This window comes from Microchirus variegatus (assembly GCF_963457635.1).
Source record: "Microchirus variegatus genome assembly, chromosome: 12".
NCBI classification, from domain to species: domain Eukaryota; kingdom Metazoa; phylum Chordata; class Actinopteri; order Pleuronectiformes; family Soleidae; genus Microchirus; species Microchirus variegatus.
In genome coordinates, this window is record NC_139813.1 from 12,650,460 (window position 1) to 12,671,919 (window position 21,460).

General features: G+C 41.2%; 2 protein-coding genes across 3 annotated transcripts in view; both read left to right on the plus strand.

Annotated features, from left to right (window-relative positions):
- Nucleotides 1–3,787, plus strand: part of evlb (Enah/Vasp-like b) — a gene marked incomplete at both ends in the record, with an annotated part of 29,737 nt that extends 25,950 nt beyond the window's left edge. The window contains 9 exons of the mRNA XM_083898520.1: nucleotides 896–969; nucleotides 1,057–1,352; nucleotides 1,516–1,616; nucleotides 1,807–1,846; nucleotides 2,124–2,175; nucleotides 2,916–2,973; nucleotides 3,065–3,125; nucleotides 3,273–3,330; nucleotides 3,750–3,787. Coding sequence (XP_083754646.1) covers nucleotides 896–969; nucleotides 1,057–1,352; nucleotides 1,516–1,616; nucleotides 1,807–1,846; nucleotides 2,124–2,175; nucleotides 2,916–2,973; nucleotides 3,065–3,125; nucleotides 3,273–3,330; nucleotides 3,750–3,787 — 778 coding nt within the window. The remainder of the gene's footprint in view (nucleotides 1–895; nucleotides 970–1,056; nucleotides 1,353–1,515; nucleotides 1,617–1,806; nucleotides 1,847–2,123; nucleotides 2,176–2,915; nucleotides 2,974–3,064; nucleotides 3,126–3,272; nucleotides 3,331–3,749) is intronic.
- A 2,347-nt stretch (nucleotides 3,788–6,134) lies between these two features.
- On the plus strand, nucleotides 6,135–14,307 carry yy1b (YY1 transcription factor b). 2 transcript variants are annotated; one of them, XM_083899006.1, is made up of 5 exons: nucleotides 6,135–6,976; nucleotides 8,837–8,999; nucleotides 9,588–9,648; nucleotides 11,974–12,132; nucleotides 13,201–14,307. In XM_083899006.1, exons 1-5 carry the CDS (start codon nucleotides 6,373–6,375, stop codon nucleotides 13,381–13,383), a joined length of 1,170 nt encoding a protein of 389 aa, XP_083755132.1. In that variant the 5' UTR covers nucleotides 6,135–6,372; the 3' UTR covers nucleotides 13,384–14,307. The 2 variants fall into 2 exon arrangements, with proteins under 2 accessions (XP_083755132.1, XP_083755133.1); XM_083899007.1 differs by having other exon boundaries at nucleotides 8,849–8,999.
- Nucleotides 14,308–21,460: the final 7,153 nt, after the last annotated feature.

Sequence of the window (21,460 nt, forward strand, 5' to 3'; positions counted from 1 at the left end):
TCTCACATAGAAAAACAGAGATGTTAGGGAAGATGGAGCGGTTTGGTGGAGAAAGGACATGGAGGGAGATCAATGAGAGTGAGTTTTGGGGGAAAAACTGTGCAGTGATGACTAACACATTGCGTGAAAATTTGCTGACGCGTGCTTGAATAAAAGTCATGTAGAGTCTGCAAACTACACAAAGCTGCTGCAGCTACAGTGACAGAAACAGAGGAAATAATTACGCCTGCCACAGCTAGAAGCACATTTGGTTACAGCTTTAGAAACCGCTAGACCACAGCGTTTCAAAGCATTCACTATAAATCCAAATCTAGAAGGTGCACTTCTTATATACTTAGTTAGTTTATTGTTTCATTTTGTTTAATGGTTTCTTAGCACTAGAGGAGAAAATGTGATAAAACAGCATGTTTTTGCATGCAGTACCTTCATCGTCCTCTACAAGAGGGCTGGGAAGCCTCAGGGTTCTGCACAGTATCTGAGATGTTACTAGGACTGCGCTCTTCTGGTCAAAGATCTCAGATGTTTTTCCTAGAATCTGTTGGCTGTAACCCTCACAGCCCCCAGTGCTCCTTTCATCACAGTTGTCTTACTCCCCACATCTTCGTTGATTTGCCACCGCCAGTTTGTCTGTCCAGACCTGGAAGTCCCATAGGAGCTTCCATCTTGACCTTGGGACCTCCAGTCCACACTCGGCGGAGATGTTCCTCTAACACTATTCCAGCCACTTGATGATGATTCTCTGACATTCATGAAAATTACTCGCTGCAGAAGAAAATTACGGCTATTAATCAAAACAAATTTACTGCACAATGGGTTGGGTGATTACTAGATTAGAAATCAATAAAATGACAGTGTGACAGTCACATCACTGTGTGTTTTCATCCTGTTCCATTAGGCAGATGATGGAGCAGCAGCAGCAGCAGCAGATGCAGGCACACATGGAGCGGGAGCGACGGTCTTCTAACTCAGGTTCTTATAAAATACGACATGTTTTTACTGATTCAAAGTGCCCATTGAATCCAAAAACTCAAGTTTTCTATATATCCTTCTCCTCAGGTTCTCCTTTCCAAGGCCATCCTGCTGTGCTCTCTGTGGCCCCACCAGTAGCACCTCCCCCAATGAACATGTGTGGCCCGCCTCCTCCAATGAACATGTGTGGTCCACCGCCTCCAATGAACATGTGTGGCCCTCCTCCTCCAATGAACATGGGTGGCCCACCTCCTCCTCCACCACCACCAGGACCTCCTCCACCTTCAGCAGGTGCATCCCAACCTCCTCCGGCGGACGAGTCCTCCTCAGCAACGGGACTTGCTGCTATGATTGCTGGAGCCAAACTGCGCCGCGTTCAAAGAGTGAGATTATGAAACTGCTCTGAGCCATTCTGAATAAAAGTGGATTCTTTTTTTTACCATACATGGCTGATACAGTATATTTGAAAAGTTTACTATGTCAGAATGCCCCTCTTCTATCCTCTACACTTGTCTCCTCACCTTTGCTCTCATTTCCTCTCCTCAGCCTGAGGACAGCTCTTCAGGCACCAAAAACGAAGCCAACCGAACAAGTGGGGGGAGCGGGGGAGGACTGATGGAGGAGATGAACGCTCTGTTGGCGCGAAGGTCGGAGCAAATAACTGCAAAAGAAACTGCAAATCCATATTTATTGACATCCTGCAGCCGTATTATTATTATTACAAAATAACTGCTCATTGAAGTCTTCAATCTATGTGTGGTTTAGGATTCATTAGCTAATCTATTGGCAGACATGAACTATCATGCTCTAATTTGAAGGTGCGTCTTTTTTCCCCAGAAGGAAAGCAGCTTCAGAGAAGCCTGAAGACAGCCAAAATGTGAGTGAACGGAAAATAGTGATGGTTTGCAATAAGGTTAATGTTCACTGTGAGATTTACTGCAGTAATTAGCGATGGTGATTGAGTCAGGGACTGTGATAACGTTGTGGTAATAAGATGAGCGTGATGATCGCTGCCATTTTGCTTGTATCTTAATTAGATTGATTTGCATAGTGACAGAATTGTACTGTTTTGAGCAAAATAAAAGTGTCGTGACTCATATAATTTCTGTCACTGTAGTGCAATGATGCTTATTGATTACTGTGTCTTTCTTTAGGATGATCCAAATTCTCCATCACCCAGTACCCGGGGTGGACAAAATGCCACAGGTGGGGGAAACTAAACACATGAAACTGTTATACCACTATGCAAAGAGGTTTGAATAATATGATGTAGGGGATTCTGGAATATTCTATATTGTGTCAGTGAAGTCCAACAGCCATCCAACTATCCATCTTCCACATGAGGGCCGTGGGGGTCACTGGTGTCAATCTCAGCTGATATAGTCCATCACAGGGCCACATAGAGACATACAATCATCCTTAAATTCACAACTTAAGTCAATTTAGAGTGTCCAATTTGCTTAGTCCCAAATTCTGCATGTTTTTGGACTGCGGGAGGAACTGGAGAATCTGCAGAAAACCCATGCACACACGGGGTGAACATGCATGAGCATATTAAAAATAAAAAATACAGTGGACAGACACTGGAATAAAATATCTGTTACATGCTTAACAATAGGTTCAGTAAATGTGAAAAGTCACACATTTTTTGCATTTCTCTAAATTGCTAGTTAACGTCTGGACACAGAATCAGAAATAATACCCATTCTTATATATATATGGGTTAGGGTTATATGTATATATGGGTTAGGTTATATGTATATATATATATACATATATATATATATATATATATATATATATATATATATATATATATATATACATATATATATATATATATATATGTATAATATAGCATATATGTATTCCACATCTTTTTCCACATATAATCTCTGTGTACGTGAATCTTATTCTAACAACTGTGTCTCTGCTTTGATTTTTAGATGGTGCAAAAAAGCCGTGGGATCGAGCAAACTCTGCAGACAGATCAATGGTTTCTCGGTGAGACCTGGAAGCGGTGCAACCTTGTAAGATGTGTCAAGTATAACAACAGCAGCAGTGAATCTGACAGTGTTTCTTTGTAATCATGCAGGGTACGGCCTGTGGGGAGTGGTAGTGACGCAGACTCGTTAGACCTCGACAGAATGAAACAGGTAAAATTGACCCAGTCACCTGACAAAACTCTGCATAAGGCTTTGGCCATCTTGCTGTCCAAAACTTGAAAAAATAAATGTGTTTTCTGCTCTTAAATAGAAATATGTGATTGAATGTGAACACACTTGTTGTCTGTGCTTCACCAGGAAATCTTGGAAGAGGTGTTTCGTGAATTGCACAAAGTGAAGGATGAAATCATTGATGGTATGTTTAAATTTGCTTGGGAACACTAAAGAAGTGCCATCAATCGATTAATCAACAATGTTCTTATTCACACTAATGGATTTATAATTAGAAATCTATCCAGTCGGTGGGAGGTTGGGGGTTATGTGGAGTTGTGACCACAAGGTTGCACTAGAATCCCTGAAAATGGAATATTCCATTAAAGCCTCAAATACTTCAGTAGGTCAACATCAACATCAATAAGTTAGTGTATTTATACTGCAGGTGAATTATATTGTTAACTGAGATATTTGTAGAAAAACAAACATTTAAAGATAACTGATTGGTAATGCAGCAATCTCCATCACACTTTCCCAATCATGTGGTTGTTTACATTTTACACTGTTGGTAGAAGCTGTACAGCTGACCTGACTTTGTCCTTATGCTCTCTGTCTTTGCAGCCATTAGACATGAACTCAGTCGAATTAGCACGACATAATCTTTCCGAGCCACTTTCCCCCCCTGACATCAACCACTTTGTTGAACCATTGCCCGTACAACAGCTGCTGTGGTCCTGAGGAGGAAGAGGAGGAGGAGGAGTCAGGAGCCACAGAGGCCCTAACTGTGACATCCATTCACCCTGATCAGCTGTGGTGCTGAAGCAACGCAGCATTGTTGATCTAACACCTCAGACATGTGTGTGTAACATGTGTGTGTTTGTTTTGGAGACAGTTGTGAATGGGGCACTCTCTCGCACTGATTACTCTGATTTTCTGTTTGTCTGTTGACCCAGTTCACCCCTCTGTCCTCAGCCCAAAGGAACATTTATATGACTTTATCTGCTTTGGGGGTTTGTTTGTTTTTAACTTTTTTTTATTATTATTACTATCAATTCCATTCTTGTTACTGTCATTTTTATGATTGTAAATGTATTGTTAATATGAGTATATGAGTAGTAGTAGTGTAGAGCGAGCAATGGTAACAATGAGGAAATGATAATGAGAATATGATAGTAATGGTGATCATTATTGCACATCATGTTATGTCAGTCTTATTTTATATTGGTTTGTTTAAGAAACACCCATGAGCACATCAAAATTGTCTCTCATCATTAGACCTTAAACATTAAAACAAACAAAAAACGACTTTTTATCCTTTTTGCCAGCACAGTTATGTGTGGAACCATGGCAGAAAAAAACAGGCACGGACCTGACACCAAGGGTGGAATAAACTTCTTTGGATGTTGCAATGGTATGAAAAAAAAAAAATACACCAGAGTATTTGTGATCATGTTGTTAATAAAATGTTTATTGGCTGCAAGGATATGGTGAAGTATTGTTCATTTTATTCTCTCCTTTTATGAAAAAGTGCTTCCTGGTTTGACAATAAAAAAAAAAGAAAAGAAACGCACTGAGTTTAAAATGAATTCAAATAAAACTGTGAACAATGTCTTGGCTAAATGAGGCCATATGTCATTTCTTCTGTTTGTTTTGGTGCTATTTTGTCTGAATGCTGTTTACTGTGTGTGACAGAAAAGTGTGAAACATCTGAAGTGTGTCTGTGGGACCTGATTGTGCTGTGTTCAGTGTGGCACAGTGTCTGCAGCTCTTTCTGCTTTGTAAAACTAAACACATGCAATAGATACCCACTGAAATATTGTATAACATACTCTACTATTGTATTATAAGTTAATTTAGTACATTTCTATGTACTATTTCACTTGTTGGTATTCATACACAGTGCTTAACAAATGTATAAGTCATAAAAACGAAACATTTTCAAAAACGTGTTATTGTTATTTATTTGGCAAATAAACTAGTAAGGTAAATAACTATAATATCACATCTTGATCAAGAAATAATAATGCGCTTCACTATTTTTTTGTAACTTTTATTTTAGCATTAAAAATCTAATTTCAGTTAAACTGGTGTATTAACCATCACAGAAAAATAGAAAAAATATTTTATATAATTAACAAATACTAATACTGTTAATTTATGGCATAATCCTTGCATTAGGTGGTGGTCTAATAAATGTGTATATATATATAAGTATTTGTCATATCAGTAGTAGGGCTACACAAAATATCAAAAATTTATTATTGTCACATTATGAAAATGCAGCGTTTACATCCCAGAAAATTGGTTTTAGTTGCATTTAACTTATTACGTTACATAGAACTTGCTTTCGGATTTATTTCAAAACATCCAGGTGGTCAGACATGTTTGTTTTAGTAGCATAAAATGTTTATAGGGGCAGTATTTTTCATAATTTTCGATAAAAAACAATGTTATTGGATTTGAAATAATCTTTCTTTAGAGTCTACATAGGTTAGTATTTACTGTCAAAAAGTCACCACTGTGTATTTATCATTAGTCATTATCGTCATCACAGTATTCAACATACATGTTTTCCTCATATATGTTTATTGACAAATGTGACCAAACCTGTGAGGTGTGTTCACTGATGCAGCTTCATGTGGTAAAGTGTCATTTTACTGAAAACTATCTTGCATATCAGCAGCTAAATTGTCCATCACTACCATCCAGTGGAAGGAACTGGTGAACACACAAGTTTTTTAACTTTAGTAATTTCAGTTTTTTTTTTTTTTTTTTTTTTTTTTACTTAATATGACAAATGTTAAAATAACACACCATTATAAATAGTTATAATAACAATACAAGTGCACAAGTCTTAATAATAATTATAAGATACACAAATCAATTACATTAAGACATGAAGATCAAAGACAATATCAATTCAAATGTGTATTTTATTATAAAACTGATATAGAACATTAAGATCAGTTTATGATTCTATTAAATAAGTGGTCTTATGAACTGAACCTTGCGCATATGCAGAGACTCTAACGGTCCTGTTCAACGAAGTCTCGCGATGCTTGTGTATGAAAGACCACAGTGGCGACGAGAAGTGGCGTAGGCCGAAGAGTTGTTATCGAAGAAGAGGGAGTAGAGAGACGGGAGCACAGGAGCAGAGCAGGGGGTGTGTGAGAGTCTGTTTGTGGTTTCCAAAACAGGGGCACAACACGGCGTGAATGAAAGAGGCAAGCTGGCGGACTACAACATGGCATCCGGAGATACTCTGTACATCCAGACAGACGGCTCGGAGATGCCGGCCGAGATCGTGGAGCTCCACGAGATAGAAGTGGAAACGATACCGGTGGAGACCATCGAGACCACGGTGGTCGGCGGGGATGACGACGACGAGGACGACGATGAAGACGACGAGGACGAGGACGACGACGACGATGATGGGCAGCCCATGATCGCACTGCAGCCGCTGGTGACGGACGACCCCAGCTCGATCCACCACCACCACCATCATCACCACCATCACCAAGAGGTGATCTTGGTCCAGACCCGAGAGGAGGTGGTTGGCGGGGATGACTCGGACCTGCACACGGACGGCGGCGGGTTCGAGGACCAGATCCTCATCCCGGTACCGGCCCCGGGAGTGGAGGACGAATACATCGAGCAGACTTTGGTGACTGTGGCTGGGAAAAGCTCAGTGGGTCGAATGAAACGGGGAGGCGGCGGCAGCGGTGGCAAGAAAGCGGGTAAAAAGAGCTACCTAAGCGGCGCGGAAGCAGGCGGAAGAAAATGGGAACAGAAGCAGGTGCAAATAAAGACACTGGAGGGGGAATTTTCTGTCACAATGTGGGCATCGGGTAAGTAACGCTAGCCCAGCCGCGGCTGCCTGTCAGTTTGGTTGTTTGTCGTATGTATGAGGCCTCATTGCCAGGGCGTTGTCCTGCTGCACCAGACTAGTTCCTGGAGTGCTCCGTCGCATCGACGCGAAAAGCGACAAAATAATGCACGTTTTCGATGCAGAACCTGACAGTTTCACGTCGATATGTTTTTGTTTTGAAGGGAGGCCATGTTTTAGGTGTTGCTGGGCGCCGCCATATTCCCCGAGTCTAGTAAGTATGGCGGCGGCCCCGAAAAAATGGCGATAGTCGCGGCCAGGCAGACATGGCGGCGGTGCTTTGGTGGAGAGACAGCAGTTAACTGTAGGCCGCAATGTTGTGGCGCACTTACCCACACAACTACAGCTACTGTAGCCTAGAAAGAGTGTATGACGTTTGTCCAAATTTAACATGTGGGGAATTTTGAACAATATTCCGAGTAGCTACTTGTTAATTTAGCAGTTAGCTTAGTCTGCTCAGTGGTAGTTAACCAAGCAGCTATGCGTCCGCTGTCCGTGTAGCGTGTGTGTGTGTGTACGTGCTTGCACTAACGGATAAACGGCCTGCGATACAGACGAGTGTTTGTTCGTCTTTACAGAGGGATTTATAGCCCAATAGCGCGTTTGTTTGTGACATATGTTAATCCAGCGCTTCGTAACAAAAGCAGGTTAGTCCCCACCTGTCATATAGTACGTGTTTATTGTGTTTACTTGGACAGCGCTAATCTGCAGCGAGTTTGCTGCTCTCTGCTGGTTGATATAGAGTAAGTCTTCATAAAGCACATGTGACTTTAATAACGTTTTGTTTGGTTCTCGTCTATTCACTTTATACGTCGGTGTTTGCTCCAAAGTGAAAGTTGAATAAACCACTTAATTGTGGTTTTAAACTAGACGGAAAGAATACTTGTTAAGCAGGGACACATTTAATACACGTTTAGCTGAAACAGCTGTTACGAATACTGTGTGCGAGTGTTTGCTCACTGCATAACATGATGTACTGAATTATATGTACTTATTGCATTGCTTGTTGGTAGGTAGATGCCTACCTACATAGATAGATTATGGCTGCAACAAACGATTATTTTCTTAATCGATTAATCGAGTAATTTGGCCCAGAAACAGTTGATCATTGTTTCTCAGACCAGGAAATAATGATGTTCTTGAATGTCTAGCTTTGTCCATAAACCAAATTTTAATTATGATTTTTTTTTAAAAGATCAATTATAAAAATTGTTGACGTTTAACTTAATGGAGCCATTTATTTAGCCCTAAGATAGATAGATTCGAGAGATACGTTGTTTCAAAGAGTGTACTAAGGTAAGTTGGATAGTCCTAGTAATAAATAATTAACATGCATTTTAACACCCATGATTATGTAATCTTGATCAATATGGCGAACATTGATAGACACATCTTATGGTCTTATCCTTGCATTACATTATGAATGTTGATATTTTGATGGTATATGTTGTGATGATCCTCTGTCATGTTTAAAATGACTGTTATCACAGCATCATGTAGCTTTAATAGATAACAATTACATTTAACAAAGTCTATTGTTAATTTAATTTTATCAGAAATATCAATTTTAGAAAATGTATTATTATTATTAGTATTAGTAGTATTAGTGAGGCATTTTTAGTTATCCCTGCACCCAGTCAAATTTTGTGGATATAGTCATTATTTGTAACATTATCAACAGTTGGTATGAATAAACATTAGTCAAACATATTATTGTATCATGATACTTCATAGTACATCAGTAGATGTTTTCAGCCCCTCAGACCTGTAGTTAAGGAATCACCAGTTTGTTATCGGTTCAGTCTCTGTAATGTTTTCCTAGATGACAATAAAGACATTGACCATGAGTCAGTGGTGGAGGAGCAGATTATTGGGGAGAATTCGCCTCCGGACTACTCCGAGTACATGACGGGGAAGAAGTTGCCCCCCGGTGGCATTCCAGGAATTGACCTGTCAGACCCCAAACAGCTGGCTGAATTCGCCAGGTGAGTGTCGATACACAAACCTCGAGTACATGCTTTTCAATTTTTAATTCAGTGTTGTTGCTCACAAGAACAAATGCTGAGAATTAGAACAATTTAAAAGGACAAGAATAAATGACTTATTTAGGATTTAACATAAACGTTAAGCTCAAAGTCTGAACAAACTATTGCACTGTATGTATTTTGTGTTTTATTTTTGTTGGACTCATATAAAAGCAAAGTGTTCTGTGTGTGTTGTATAATCATTTAGCCTCTAAAATGTCACAAATGCCCTTCAGAGCTTCAGTAAAAGCAGAAATTACCTAATTAAATTGCCTTTCCTCATTTAGGAGTGTAAGCTTGTAGAGAAAAGGCGCTAAACTGAGTCAAGTACATAAGTGGTTATTAAAAGATTTGGGCATTTTTTGAAACACTGAAAGAAGAGATAAGTGAAATAAAAGTAGAATTTTTGCTCTCCTGTATATGTGTTTTGTCTGGAGGTAAAAAGTCAAACGGGGACATTTTTGCTGTAACAGATAACAGACTTGTCCATTTTCAAATTAAAAAACAAAGTATTAAAACGTCTACATTTATTTTGGTTTGTCTAAACAGAATGAAGCCCAGGAAGGTCAAAGAGGACGACGCTCCCCGGACGATAGCTTGCCCTCATAAAGTGAGTCTGATGACATTTTCTGCCACTCTTTCTGCTACTATGAAAGTCCATTGCCCGTAACAGGGTTAAAAGTATTACATTTGAATTATTTAACAGTGAAGAAAGCGCCCAAGTGTAGGGGATTCCATGTACTTACAAGAACGTTAAGGCTTTTACCTGCTCTACATGTTTAGCTAATGTGTACGGTTTGAAGGTGTTTGAGTGTGAAACTGTAAAAAGTACATTTCCACCTCAGGAGCAACTCGACAAATTTTTCAGGTTTCAAATTTAAATATTAAATTAGGCTTAAAACATGATTTTTGTCGAATTCCAAACATCCTCAGGATGAAAAACATGTGAATCCTGAGGCTAATGACACGGACAAAAAGCAAATTAGACTTGGTAGTTAGTATTCATAGTGTTGAAAGCTGCAGGAAAAGCAGGTTAGAGCCGTCTGATTTGCAGGTAAAAGCCAAACAGGAAGAATATATTGAGCAGCCAACTCTGAGAGAGAACTCTGCTAGTTGCAGAAATAACTCGATTTGAGTGGAAGTCTATGGAAAAAATTGATTTACAATGTCAGTTAATATTTTCCTTGGGAAAAAAATGGTCTCAATCACTACTTTCAGATCTTCTCCGCTAGAACATGACGTCAATTATATTACCATTTAGAGGAAAATAGATGTTAAAGCACATCACGTATGAGTGGACACCGTTGTAATGGTAATACGAGCCTGGTTACAGGGGACCAGGCTTTTAGCTAGGATTTTTTTAGATGGTGTCCCCCCTCTTCACTCTGTGATCTCAATCTTTGTGTAGAAGACGCTTTTGTGCTGTAATTAAGGGAATAACGGATTCATCAGATGAGCTGATCTCTTTAGTTAACTGGTCACAGGGGGCGAGAAGAGAGTTCTGTCGCGGGGAGTTCATAATCTGCGCTGTTTGCAGCCAAGTTTCGCTTTTGCGCAAAGAGACTTTCCAGCATTTAGGAGGTGCTGTTCCACCATGTACTCTCATCTTGTTGGAATCGTTTTATTGGTGTTTCAAACTGATCTTGGACAAGACTCTAAGCGTGTATAGACAGGCGCGTGCTGGCCGCTTTTTGCATGCGTCATCACAACATCGTTTTGGTAGTTACCGGGGGAAACGTGAGGGAAAAAATAGGCCGTCTTTAGGGTGTCCTGCCTAAAAGTAGGGCGTCTAATTTCTTATTATTTTCAGTACAGCTAGCTAAAAGCCTGCTGGGGACAGGGAAATCTCAGACAACCTATGCTGTTGATCAAGAATTTCAGAGCTTCACGAAAATAGGAATTGTTACGTCTTGCAGAGTTTGTGTCGATCTTTCCACACTTTCCAAATTAGTGAACAACCCCAGCTGAGACCATTCTTTACAGCACATTGCAGAATAATTGGTGCAATTGAAGATAACTAATGAATAATAGCTTAAAAGAAACACTGGACCAAATCCTGGTGTTTGGAATCCGCACAGAGGAAGCTTCTGCTTTGCCAAACAAACCTCACCCAAGGTCCTAAAGTTAGTCAAAGAGCAGTTTGACAGTCCTCAGAGCTACTAGGAAAAACTCTGGCAGACTAATGAGGGCACGGTAGAATTGTTGTGTTGTTGTTGGCACTGACTGCACACAAACATAAACACATCCTCCAAAAGCTTAGGGGAGGGGCGCCATGTTTTGAGGCTGCATTGCAGCCTCTGGGCCTGGACAGCTCAACACCATTGAGGGGAGAAAGAATTCCTGAATTTATCAAGGTGTCTTACAGGATAATGTTTGTATGGCTGTCTGCCAGCTGCAGCTTAGTCGAAGCTGTGCGATGCAGCAGGGCAGTGACCTTACACACTGAAGGCAATCTACTACAGAATGACTTCAAACAAAGAAAATCTGCTTCTCGGGTCGGCTTAGTCAGAATCCAGACTAACCTGATACAGATGTGGACTGAGCTCAGAGACGTGTTCTAACCAGACAATATAAAAAAAAAAAGAATACATCTGAGCTGACGCAGGTCTGGTCCAACATTCCATCTGAACATGATGCAGATCTGATCAACAGAGACAGAAAGAGCTTTTTGTAGCTTCTTCTGCCAAAAAAAATTCAGCCAATTATTACATCAAAGTGTTCATTTGTTTTTTGTTTTTTTATACCAGTGCTGTACTTGTTTATTGGGCTTTTTAGAAAAAAGACACAAACTTCAGCATGTCATTTTTGTCTATTTTTCAGGTTGACAAGTATATTTTATATTTAGATTTGTTGCACTGCTTTGGAGTTTACAACCATCTTGCAGACCTTGTGCCTGTTGTTCAACCTTGTTTTTGCACTTTCCTTTGGTCCTCAGGGCTGCACAAAAATGTTCAGGGATAACTCGGCCATGAGAAAGCATCTCCACACCCACGGGCCTCGCGTGCACGTCTGCGCCGAGTGCGGCAAGGCCTTCGTCGAGAGCTCCAAACTCAAACGTCACCAACTCGTTCACACGGGAGAGAAACCCTTCCAGGTCAGCATTTGGACCGACGGCACACTCCTGTCCAAACACATGAACTTGAACACTTGTTTACGTTTTAATCACATATGCTCGTCACTGTTTAAAATCTGTTATCCTACTGTGTATATAGTATAATATGAACACCCATAATGATGTAAAACTATGGCATAATTTGGATAAATCATTTCATGTCACATTAAATAAGAAAATAAGTTATTTTCTTTTGTTCTGTGGAGCGCAAACTTAATTACTGTCATTTAGTCTGTCAAACTTCTGTTCTTACACTATACACAATATTTATCCATACGCAGCAGCAGCAGACTTAAAAAATACTCTACTGATTGTGAACTAGTTGCTGTTTTTTTAGAGTCATTAGAGTCAAATTGTGAAGGCTGTAGTTTATTTACTTGATTTTTTGCTTGTTCTATACCAGCCAGAAATGTAATTTCTATGCGCTGGGAGCATTTCATAGAGTAGTTAATGTTTTCGATGATGTCACGGGGCAACGCTCCATCATGTTTTAAATCTAATCCATTCTGGATAATTTTACAGATGAATTCGTAATCACAGTATCTGCCAAGAAAATTGAAATTGGATCTTTTCCCTAAATCGCTGATGTCCCGTCGCTAACGGAGTTTATCGCCGTAGCTTAGCTGGAAATCCAGTCAACACAGTTACTGTAAGCTGATTCAGTTCAGCGTCGAACACCATATTAAAATGCATATCATCAGTTCACACAGTTAATTTAGTTCTAACATATCTGTGTTTGGCTGCACACACAGTGTTAGCTTTTATTTATATATGTACATATATATGTATTCATAAAAAGTTTTCACATGCTATTAAAATAGGTTTCTTTGGTGAGAACTAAGTGCTGAGTTTGGCAAACATATAGCGTTGTCTTTCAAAGCGTTGGCTGGGGTGTAAACATTAAGAATAGATATGGAGTTGCACAAAACAAGCGTTGGGTAAATACATGTGTTTTATATAAAATGTATCCCCACACACACAGATGTATACAGTGGTTAGTGTCTGACTGATGTCACACACTAACTCTCCCGCTCCTCTCATTTTCTTTAGTGTACGTTTGAAGGCTGCGGGAAACGGTTTTCTCTGGACTTCAACCTGCGCACACACGTGCGCATCCACACTGGAGACCGGCCCTACGTCTGCCCGTTCGACGGCTGCAATAAGAAGTTCGCCCAGTCAACTAACCTTAAGTCTCACATTCTGACACACGCCAAAGCCAAAAATAACCAATGAGGACCCCTCCCACAAGTGTCGGGCCACACAGGCGGAGAAAACACAAAAAAAAACGAGCATCCTTTTGGCACACATGAAACCTCTTTTGAAGACGGAATGAAAAGCTTGAGACTTTAATGGATTTATATCACAAAAATCTGACAGATTAAAAGACTTAAAAAAAAAAAAGAGAGAAACACTGAAAATCGGCTAGTTTTCCTGCACCCCCCCTTTTTCTGCTGTCATATTGGATGACCCCCCCCGCCCCCCCTCCATGGCCCTGGCTGACACCCTCCCTTTTGTTTCTCCAGTGGCACTCACCTGCCAGAAGATGGAACTCATGGACGCACATCAGAGACTTATTTTTACCAGAGCGAGCAGAGACGCAGCAGTCCTTTATTCCTATTTTTATTTCCCCGCAAGCTTTTATTTTCCTTCGAGTGTGCATATTGTACGCTCGACTCAGGCTACGATTGGTTAAATAATGATTTGTTACTCCCCCCCCCCGCCTCCGCATCATGAAATCGTACCTATGATACAAAAAGTGTGATGTGTTTCACATGTATGAGAAGTTTAATAACGGCTGTATGTTTGCATTTCCATACCCTCTTTGGTTGTATTTTTCTCTAACCACACAATAATCTTGTATACTTGTATTGTATGGCTGTATTAAAATTATGTAGACATAGATAGAGGTGTGATTTAAAGTGTTTAACCAATTAAACTTTTAGTCATGAGTTGCTTTATATTTTCATTACACAGATGAACGAGTCGTATAAACTTGTTCAGAGCCTGTCTCATTCAAAAGTATCCGAAGCGTAAGCTGAACTGACTGCGAGATCATCACTTTCTTTGTTAGAATGTATTGTACAGACGTCAACCATTAACTTCCTTTGTTGGTATTTACACCCATGTATCTCAACTGCCCACAATAAACTGGGTCATTACAGCCCTGTCAAAATACACAAGGTTTTTACAAAGTGTATTATTGTTGTGTGTTTTTGACTGACTGTCTTTGCTGCTTTTTCCAGGTACACCTGTTTTTCTTGTGTTAATGCAAATGTCTACTCTGTTTGTTTTTGAGTATTTCAGAAACTTCTGCTCTGCGTTTCTAGTGTTTACAGAGAATAGCCAGTGAGCTGCAGTTGAGAAGGTCTTGCTGATGCCAGAGGTCAGACGAGACAGGAGACCAGACGGACCGGACTGGTTTGGGATCACAGAAAAACAACAGTAAGTCATATAATCACTTGATAGAACCAAGATATGCAGGAGACGACCTCCAAAATTAGAGCTGCAACTAACCATTATTTTCTCAATTAATCGTTTAGTATATAAGATGTCGGAAAATGTTTAAAAACATTGATCTGTTTGTCAAACCTGGAAATGACGATGTTCTCCAATGTCTTGCTTTGTCCACAAACCAAAATGATTCAGTTTTTATGATTTCTTTGTTAGAAATGAAGAAAATATTTACGTTTAAAAAGCTAAAACGATCAGAAATCTTGTTTAAATAATGAAAAAAGCTTCCAATCGATTATCAAAATAGTTGACGATTAATTTAGTAATTGTTTCAGCTCTACTCTGAATGCACAATATGTCAAACCTTGGGCGACAGCAGCAGGAGACCAATGCAGGTGCCACTCCAGCCACCGTCCTAGGTGTTATAAATTAAAAGTCATCTGCGTTGGGCGCTACTGGATAAGACAATTAGAAGTAGATTAAAAATGAAGATGCCTTGCTGTTATAATGAAATTGTCAATCCTCCTAAAATGTTTTTGTGCCTTTTTACAAATGTGCTTGTCCGTTATTGAACTTCACAACATCTTTGCCTTCTCCACAACGGCAACTTTTTAACGATGTCACATCCATTCCGAAAGCATCAATTTCATCCGACTTCTCCCCCAAACGGCGCCTTGAAAGCGACGTGCTGCGTCCATCGCTCACGTCTTAAGAAATACCAACTGTCCCCCCTCTGTGCACACAACTCACCCTGACGCTGTCGGCGCTGCAAAACAACTACATACATTTGCTTTAGTGCTGTACATAAGACAGAGAGGCTGAGGGAAAAGGAGCAGGCAGTAATGCAACGTTATGGATGCCAACTGCCATAAAACACACAACAACAACAAATGAACAGTACAATTCTGTATGTTGTTTGATTGCGTGTGAGTGTGTTTATGTTCCCCAGGGTAAACGTTTACAGTGTTTGACAGCAATTGTTAGAAGCTACTTTACATAAACCGTGAGAAATGTGAATTTAAATATTTAGAAAGTAATGGTATGCTTCAGGAGTAAAGAATCAGTGATTTGTGTCAGGCAATTTTCTTTTTTCTGAAATGTCTGACTGATTTTCACTTTTTCCCCCTTCATGTGATGAATTATAACAGTCTAACAATAATAAATCTTAAATAAACATTAATCTCTCTTGCATCAGAACTCATGTCTAAACTAAATAATAATTTATTATCTGAAATTGGTGAAATCTGAAGACTCTTCGTCCAATACTAATTCTCCTGCATGATTAATTTGGTCTCCCTCTAATTCAAATTCTCCACAACTTTCTTGTTGATATTTGTGTCAGAACAAACTTTGTAAACGCTGCGTCAGCTCGTTGTGGTTTCCTCTTGGATCCCAACTTGCATTTTTTTTTTTTTTTTAAGTTTGCAAAAATAATTCCACTCCCGTTTTCTGCTCAGCCAAGCAGGATTAACTCAACTGACTACCTCAGCATCCTGCCAAGACCCTGCTCTTTGGTCTGACTCTGGTCCTCCCTGCTGCACAATCCAGACCTGCTCCCACTGCCCCCAACTGGCAGCAAACCTACACTGCATGCGGCGCTGTCCATGGTGCTGATCCCCAGGCTGTACGCGTGGACATAACACTATCACCAGGCTAAAGTGTCTTGAAGTGTGAGTTTTTCTCCTGAGACTTTCTTTGTCCTCAGTGTTTGCCACAAACACACACACACACACATTGATCCGGAGACGACATTAAAACAAAGAACAACAGAAGTGAGTGAGTGTTACTTTGAATTCCTGCTCAGGAAATGAATTGATTCAGCTCAAGTACATTCTTAATGTGTTATTGGCTTTTTAGACTCACAACAGCTCAGTCCGGCTGCTTGGGATTCAGAAACAGAAGCTTTTTTATTGCTACCTGACAATAACTTTTGACGTGTGTGTGTGTGTGTGTGTGTGTGTGTGTGTGTGTGTGTGTGTGTGTGTGTGTGTGTGTGTGTGTGTGTGTGTGTGTGTGTGTGTGTGTGTGTGTGTGTGTGTGTGTGTGGGTGCGTGCGTGCGTGCGTGCGTGCGTGCGTGCGTGCGTGCGTGCGTGTTCAGGTATAATTCCACTTGGGTTTTTTTCTTCAAGGAGAGCTTTTATTCACACGATTGGTTGTTTTGATTGACAAAGGCTGAGGAGAGTAAATGCACTACTTGTTATGCAGCTGAAGTCTGTCAAGGCTCCAACACCTGCTCTCTTTCAAATGCTTATTTCATTATGGCTTCACTCTCCCAGGAGTCAATGGGTGTTTTTTGTTGTTGTTGTTTGGGTGTGTTTTTTATTTTATTTTTTAAATCCTGTGTTGCATGTTTACCTGGACGTTATATTCCCTATTTTGTGGTTCTAGCCTCTGCTCTGGCCAAATCTGGCTTTATTTTCAGGCCGAGTGTGATCTCACCTACAGTCTCGGTGCCTGCGTTTCCTTTCACCTGCGTCTCTCTCTCTCCCTATGTTGTGCCGGCTGGGAGCAAACAAAGGTTTATCACCCTGAAGCATAGCAGGCATCCTCAGCATGAAGATAACCCACAGTAGCTGCACTAAACCCCTTCATCTGTGTGAGGGGAGACTGAATCAGGAAATCTGCACAGATCCACCCTCAGCACCTCTGTGCCTTCTTATTTATTTACCTTTTTTTAATAACACTCCTGCTGCATGAATCTCACTCCTGCTGACGGTCTGCTTGTCAGGAGCTGTCGTGTTGTGTTCGATGTAAATAAAACCCAGAGGCAAACAACCGGCAGAGTAAACACAAATTTGTGTAAGCCAGGGCTAACATTAATTTAGTGTATTTGTTCTTTTAAATCCATATAAATAAAACATGTTTCAACCAGTTAAATCTGTTCTGCAAACACACACACAGAGGCTTTCCACTTCATCCTTGGTGACAGCGGCTGCCGTGTTCAACACAGCCATTGCTCTGTCACACAGTCAATTTGACGATAAGCCATGCAGAACAGTATAATTCAATTCCGTCCAATCTGTAGGTCAAATCTCCCGATTGGAATTTGTTCTAGACATGTTTAAATCTCTCTAAGTGCCTTTTCTTTTCTTTTTTTTGTGCGGTGGGCATAGAAGGAGATGCTATTTCCATGCAGAAAAAAATGTTGCCAAGGTAACAGAGGAGAGAGCGAGAATGGGAATAAGTGTGTGTGTGTGTGTGCAAGAGAGAGGAGAGAGAGAGAGGCTGAAATACCCCCTGCATACCAGGACTGCCGCTGCAGACGTAAAACACAGCACTCCACCCTGCGTGTCGGCATCACCACAACGCAATTTCACTCCCGTGTAAAACACCCGCGACACATCTGAAGCCTGTCTTTGAGCGATCACAATGTCAACATCATTTCTGTCGCCGTGTCTATTCAGCGAAGCAGCACGACGGCGGTAACAGTGTACGCTGTAATTCATCTTTTATCTTCCTGCTCTGTCTTCGTCTCACCTATGGTCCCTTTATCAGCCCAGTTTCTGTGTGTGTGTGTGTGTGTCTTACTTCCTTCAGAAGCCTGTTTTACACCCGTCTCCTCTCTCTTCATCTCTTCATCTCCCTGTGGTTGGTGCACAAGTATAGAATGTAGGTAGAAGGTTACAGAAAGAGGCTGTGCACATTTCTATGCTAAATAAAGACAGAATTAACACGTTCCTCGTCACATTTATGGTGATTATTACTTCTTTTGGGTCATTAATTGTGTGACGAGGCTGGAAATCCACATCTTTGTCATCAGGAAATGCTCCGTTTGTTTCTCTGTTTTGCATCATTTTCAATTTAAATCTTTGGAAGAGGAACTCTAAAATGGAAATCTTCTGTTTTCAGGTGCAGGGACTGTACTGAACTCCTACTACAATTGTAAGGTACATGTACTATTCGCAAGTATTCAAATACAGCACCTCCAAGATACAAAGCACTAGCTCTTCTACTATTGCTCTTCCTCTCATCCTCTTGACAGTTCAGTTTTATGTGAGTATAACTTTGAAAGCAGTGCTTGTCATGGAGCATCCTTTAATTGCTATTTATACTCACGTATGGGACGTTAGCACTTCATCCAACAGTAAATGAGATTAATTAGTAATGAAAATATAGTTAGTTGAAGAAGCCCTTCTTCTCGTTTTAATATGGCGAGACAGCTTTGAAGTGTGAGGCTGTGTTGATTTTACAGCTCGGCTCTTCTGCCTCTGCACAAGCTGCAGTGAAGCAGTCGGTGTTTGAGTCCTTTACTCTGTATGCAGCATCTTTTTTTCACCTTCAAAAGCTTTGTGTTTTTCGTCTTTTTTCTATTTTTCTATATCAGATGTGTAAAGATTGATGTCCTATTTCCTCTGCTTTCATTTGTTTATCATATTGTGTCAGTAGTGGATTGTGGTTGCCCGCATCTGTAATCTCCAGCAGTATCTTCCCCTCTCTCTCCTCTCTGTGCCTCAGTCTCTCCACTGCCAGCCACCAGATGTCAATCACAAATCGACCTTTATTTGATTAATGCTTCATTTAAGGATGCTCATCACGTCGCCTCTTCGCCCTGCGCGCGGCCACTAAAGGTGAACTCTTTGAAAAAAGACCTTGGCCACTGCATCTACATTTCAAATCAGCGACTGTACTGCTGCGCGGCGATGATTGGCCTGTTTCGCAAACGATGTAGAGCCAGTCAGATCAAAAGACCTTTAAAGCCTGGTTTATGAAGAGATACCTGACATTCTCAATTTTACCCACAGTGGCTCAATCCCACCAGCTGCAGCGATGACAACTGATCAAACGGCAGTTACAGGGTTACTGCAGTGTTATTTCCTGTCCGTATCCCCATGTGTGTTAGCATCTACACAGTATACGCCCAATTAGCGTGGAAATCATGTTAAATGTGACATCACGGTTTTGATGTCTCAACAACCTCACCTAGATGAAATTGCACTAAGCAATAGATCGAATTAGCGCTCCGATGCAGAGGTAATCTCATAATCCCAGAGTGAGCTGGTTTTTGAAGACTTTTGAGGATGGAGAGAGGCAGCCTGTGAAAAGCAGCCATACTAAATGACCAGGGGGTGCTTTCTGAGTTTTTGGAGGCCTCGGGCAAAAGGTACCTGACCTGAGGGTAAGACCAGCCAACTGAACCAAAGCAAGCGATTGGAATTGGGCTTAGATTTCCAAACATGGTGTCAGAGACTCAAAAAATGTCCCACATATCCAGATCTTATTCACTCTGCTTTTGAAACTCTGTTTTTCTGAACACACTGGCTGCTCAAAGCAGATATCAATTAGTTTTTTGCACCTGCATCTGTGTTTGAACGCTGCGTCACAGACCTGGACACACCTACGCCGTCACCAGAGCGGCTCATGCAGATATGTCTGGATGCACAAATCCGATTTGATCAACTCTCAGCTCAGGGCCACAGGGGGATTGCCTGCTTTGCCTGCTCTGTTGCAACGCCCCCTGTTTGAGACCACCACTTAGCGTATATTGCAGAGAAAAATTGCGTGGCTCATGACCCCCTATCCTCCATTAGGCCTACCAGAAGCCTGAAGCGATAACAAGATTAGCATAAGCACTTTTAGTAAGTCTCTGTGAATAGGATCCTTACAGAGGCTTAGACTGTCACCCCTCTCTTCATCAGCCACTGATACATAGTTGGGAGCACGCTGCCACATCTGTTTGGCTGCTGCACACTTCTCTCAGTGATCTTTAACACTGACAAATCAATGCCAGATCCATCATTGGGGGACTTTCATTGCGCAGACAGAGAGCAAATCACTTCTATAGGCGATAGCAGCTATCAGGCAAATGGGCAGAAAATGGTTCCTAATAGTGCCTGCTACGTCTGGTGTAAACTGCAACCAGCCTCTTTGTCGTCCATCACCCTGGAGCATATGTAACTGAGAGACAGGAGGAAGAGGAGGAAGCATCTGTTCTTTCAGCGTGGGAACCCTTCAGGGGGGCAGAGTGATAATCTGGGTTCACGTCAAACCAAATCTGGCGTCTGTGCAGTGGGATGATGCTGTGTCATTAAGTCAGTCTGCGTGTCAAACAGTGGAAGTTGCTCAACACCCCCGGTCGCCCATCTGCAAACTGGATCTCCTGCTTTCTGAGTCTCTGTTTGAACCTTGTCAAAATCCATAATGGAAGTATGGCTGTTTCAAAGAGTAGAATGGAACCCTTTTCTCAAACCACTCGACGCAGCAAAGTCAAGCGACACACACACACACACACACACACACACACACACACACACACACACACACACACACACACACACACACACACACACACACACACACACACACACACACACACACACACACAACACTGCTCAAAGTCACCAATAAACATCTTAATACAACACTTGGCATCATTAGTTATCAGCTTTAGTCATGGGTTGGACTAGACGGTAACAGTTGGTGCTGAGTAAACAAGGAAGTCTTTAGATTTGACCATTTCAATTATCTCGCCCCTGCCCAGACTGCTGTTTTCCCAGAAACAGTGATCGCATTCACTATTAATGAGCCATGATGTTCATCCTGGACCCATTTACTTCTCTCAATAATGCATACTCTTCGGAATTGACTGCGCATATTTTACACTGTGCCACCCCCGTCAGTGTACTCTCCCCCGGGGAGGGATATCAGTGGTGTTTCGGTCACATTGCTATGAGGCCCTCTGGCTCTCTCTACATGTAGATGCTCACCAGGGAAACAGTGTTCCCATGTGACTCTGCCTGAGACTGCCTGCTGCGAGGAGATAATGAAACACCGAGCTGCGGCATGGAGAGCCAAAGGTGCTAACACACTTGTTGAAGGACCTCAGTCTTCTTCAATTAAACCTCCTTATTACTCCTCTGT

Coding starts and splice junctions, on each gene's coding strand:
- yy1b (XM_083899006.1), top strand. CDS start 6,373: ATGGCATCCGGAGATACTCTGTACATCCAGACAGACGGCTCGGAGATG. Junction 9,000..9,587: donor CAGCTGGCTGAATTCGCCAG/GTGAGTGTCGAT, acceptor TTGTCTAAACAG/AATGAAGCCCAGGAAGGTCA. Junction 9,649..11,973: donor CGATAGCTTGCCCTCATAAA/GTGAGTCTGATG, acceptor TTTGGTCCTCAG/GGCTGCACAAAAATGTTCAG.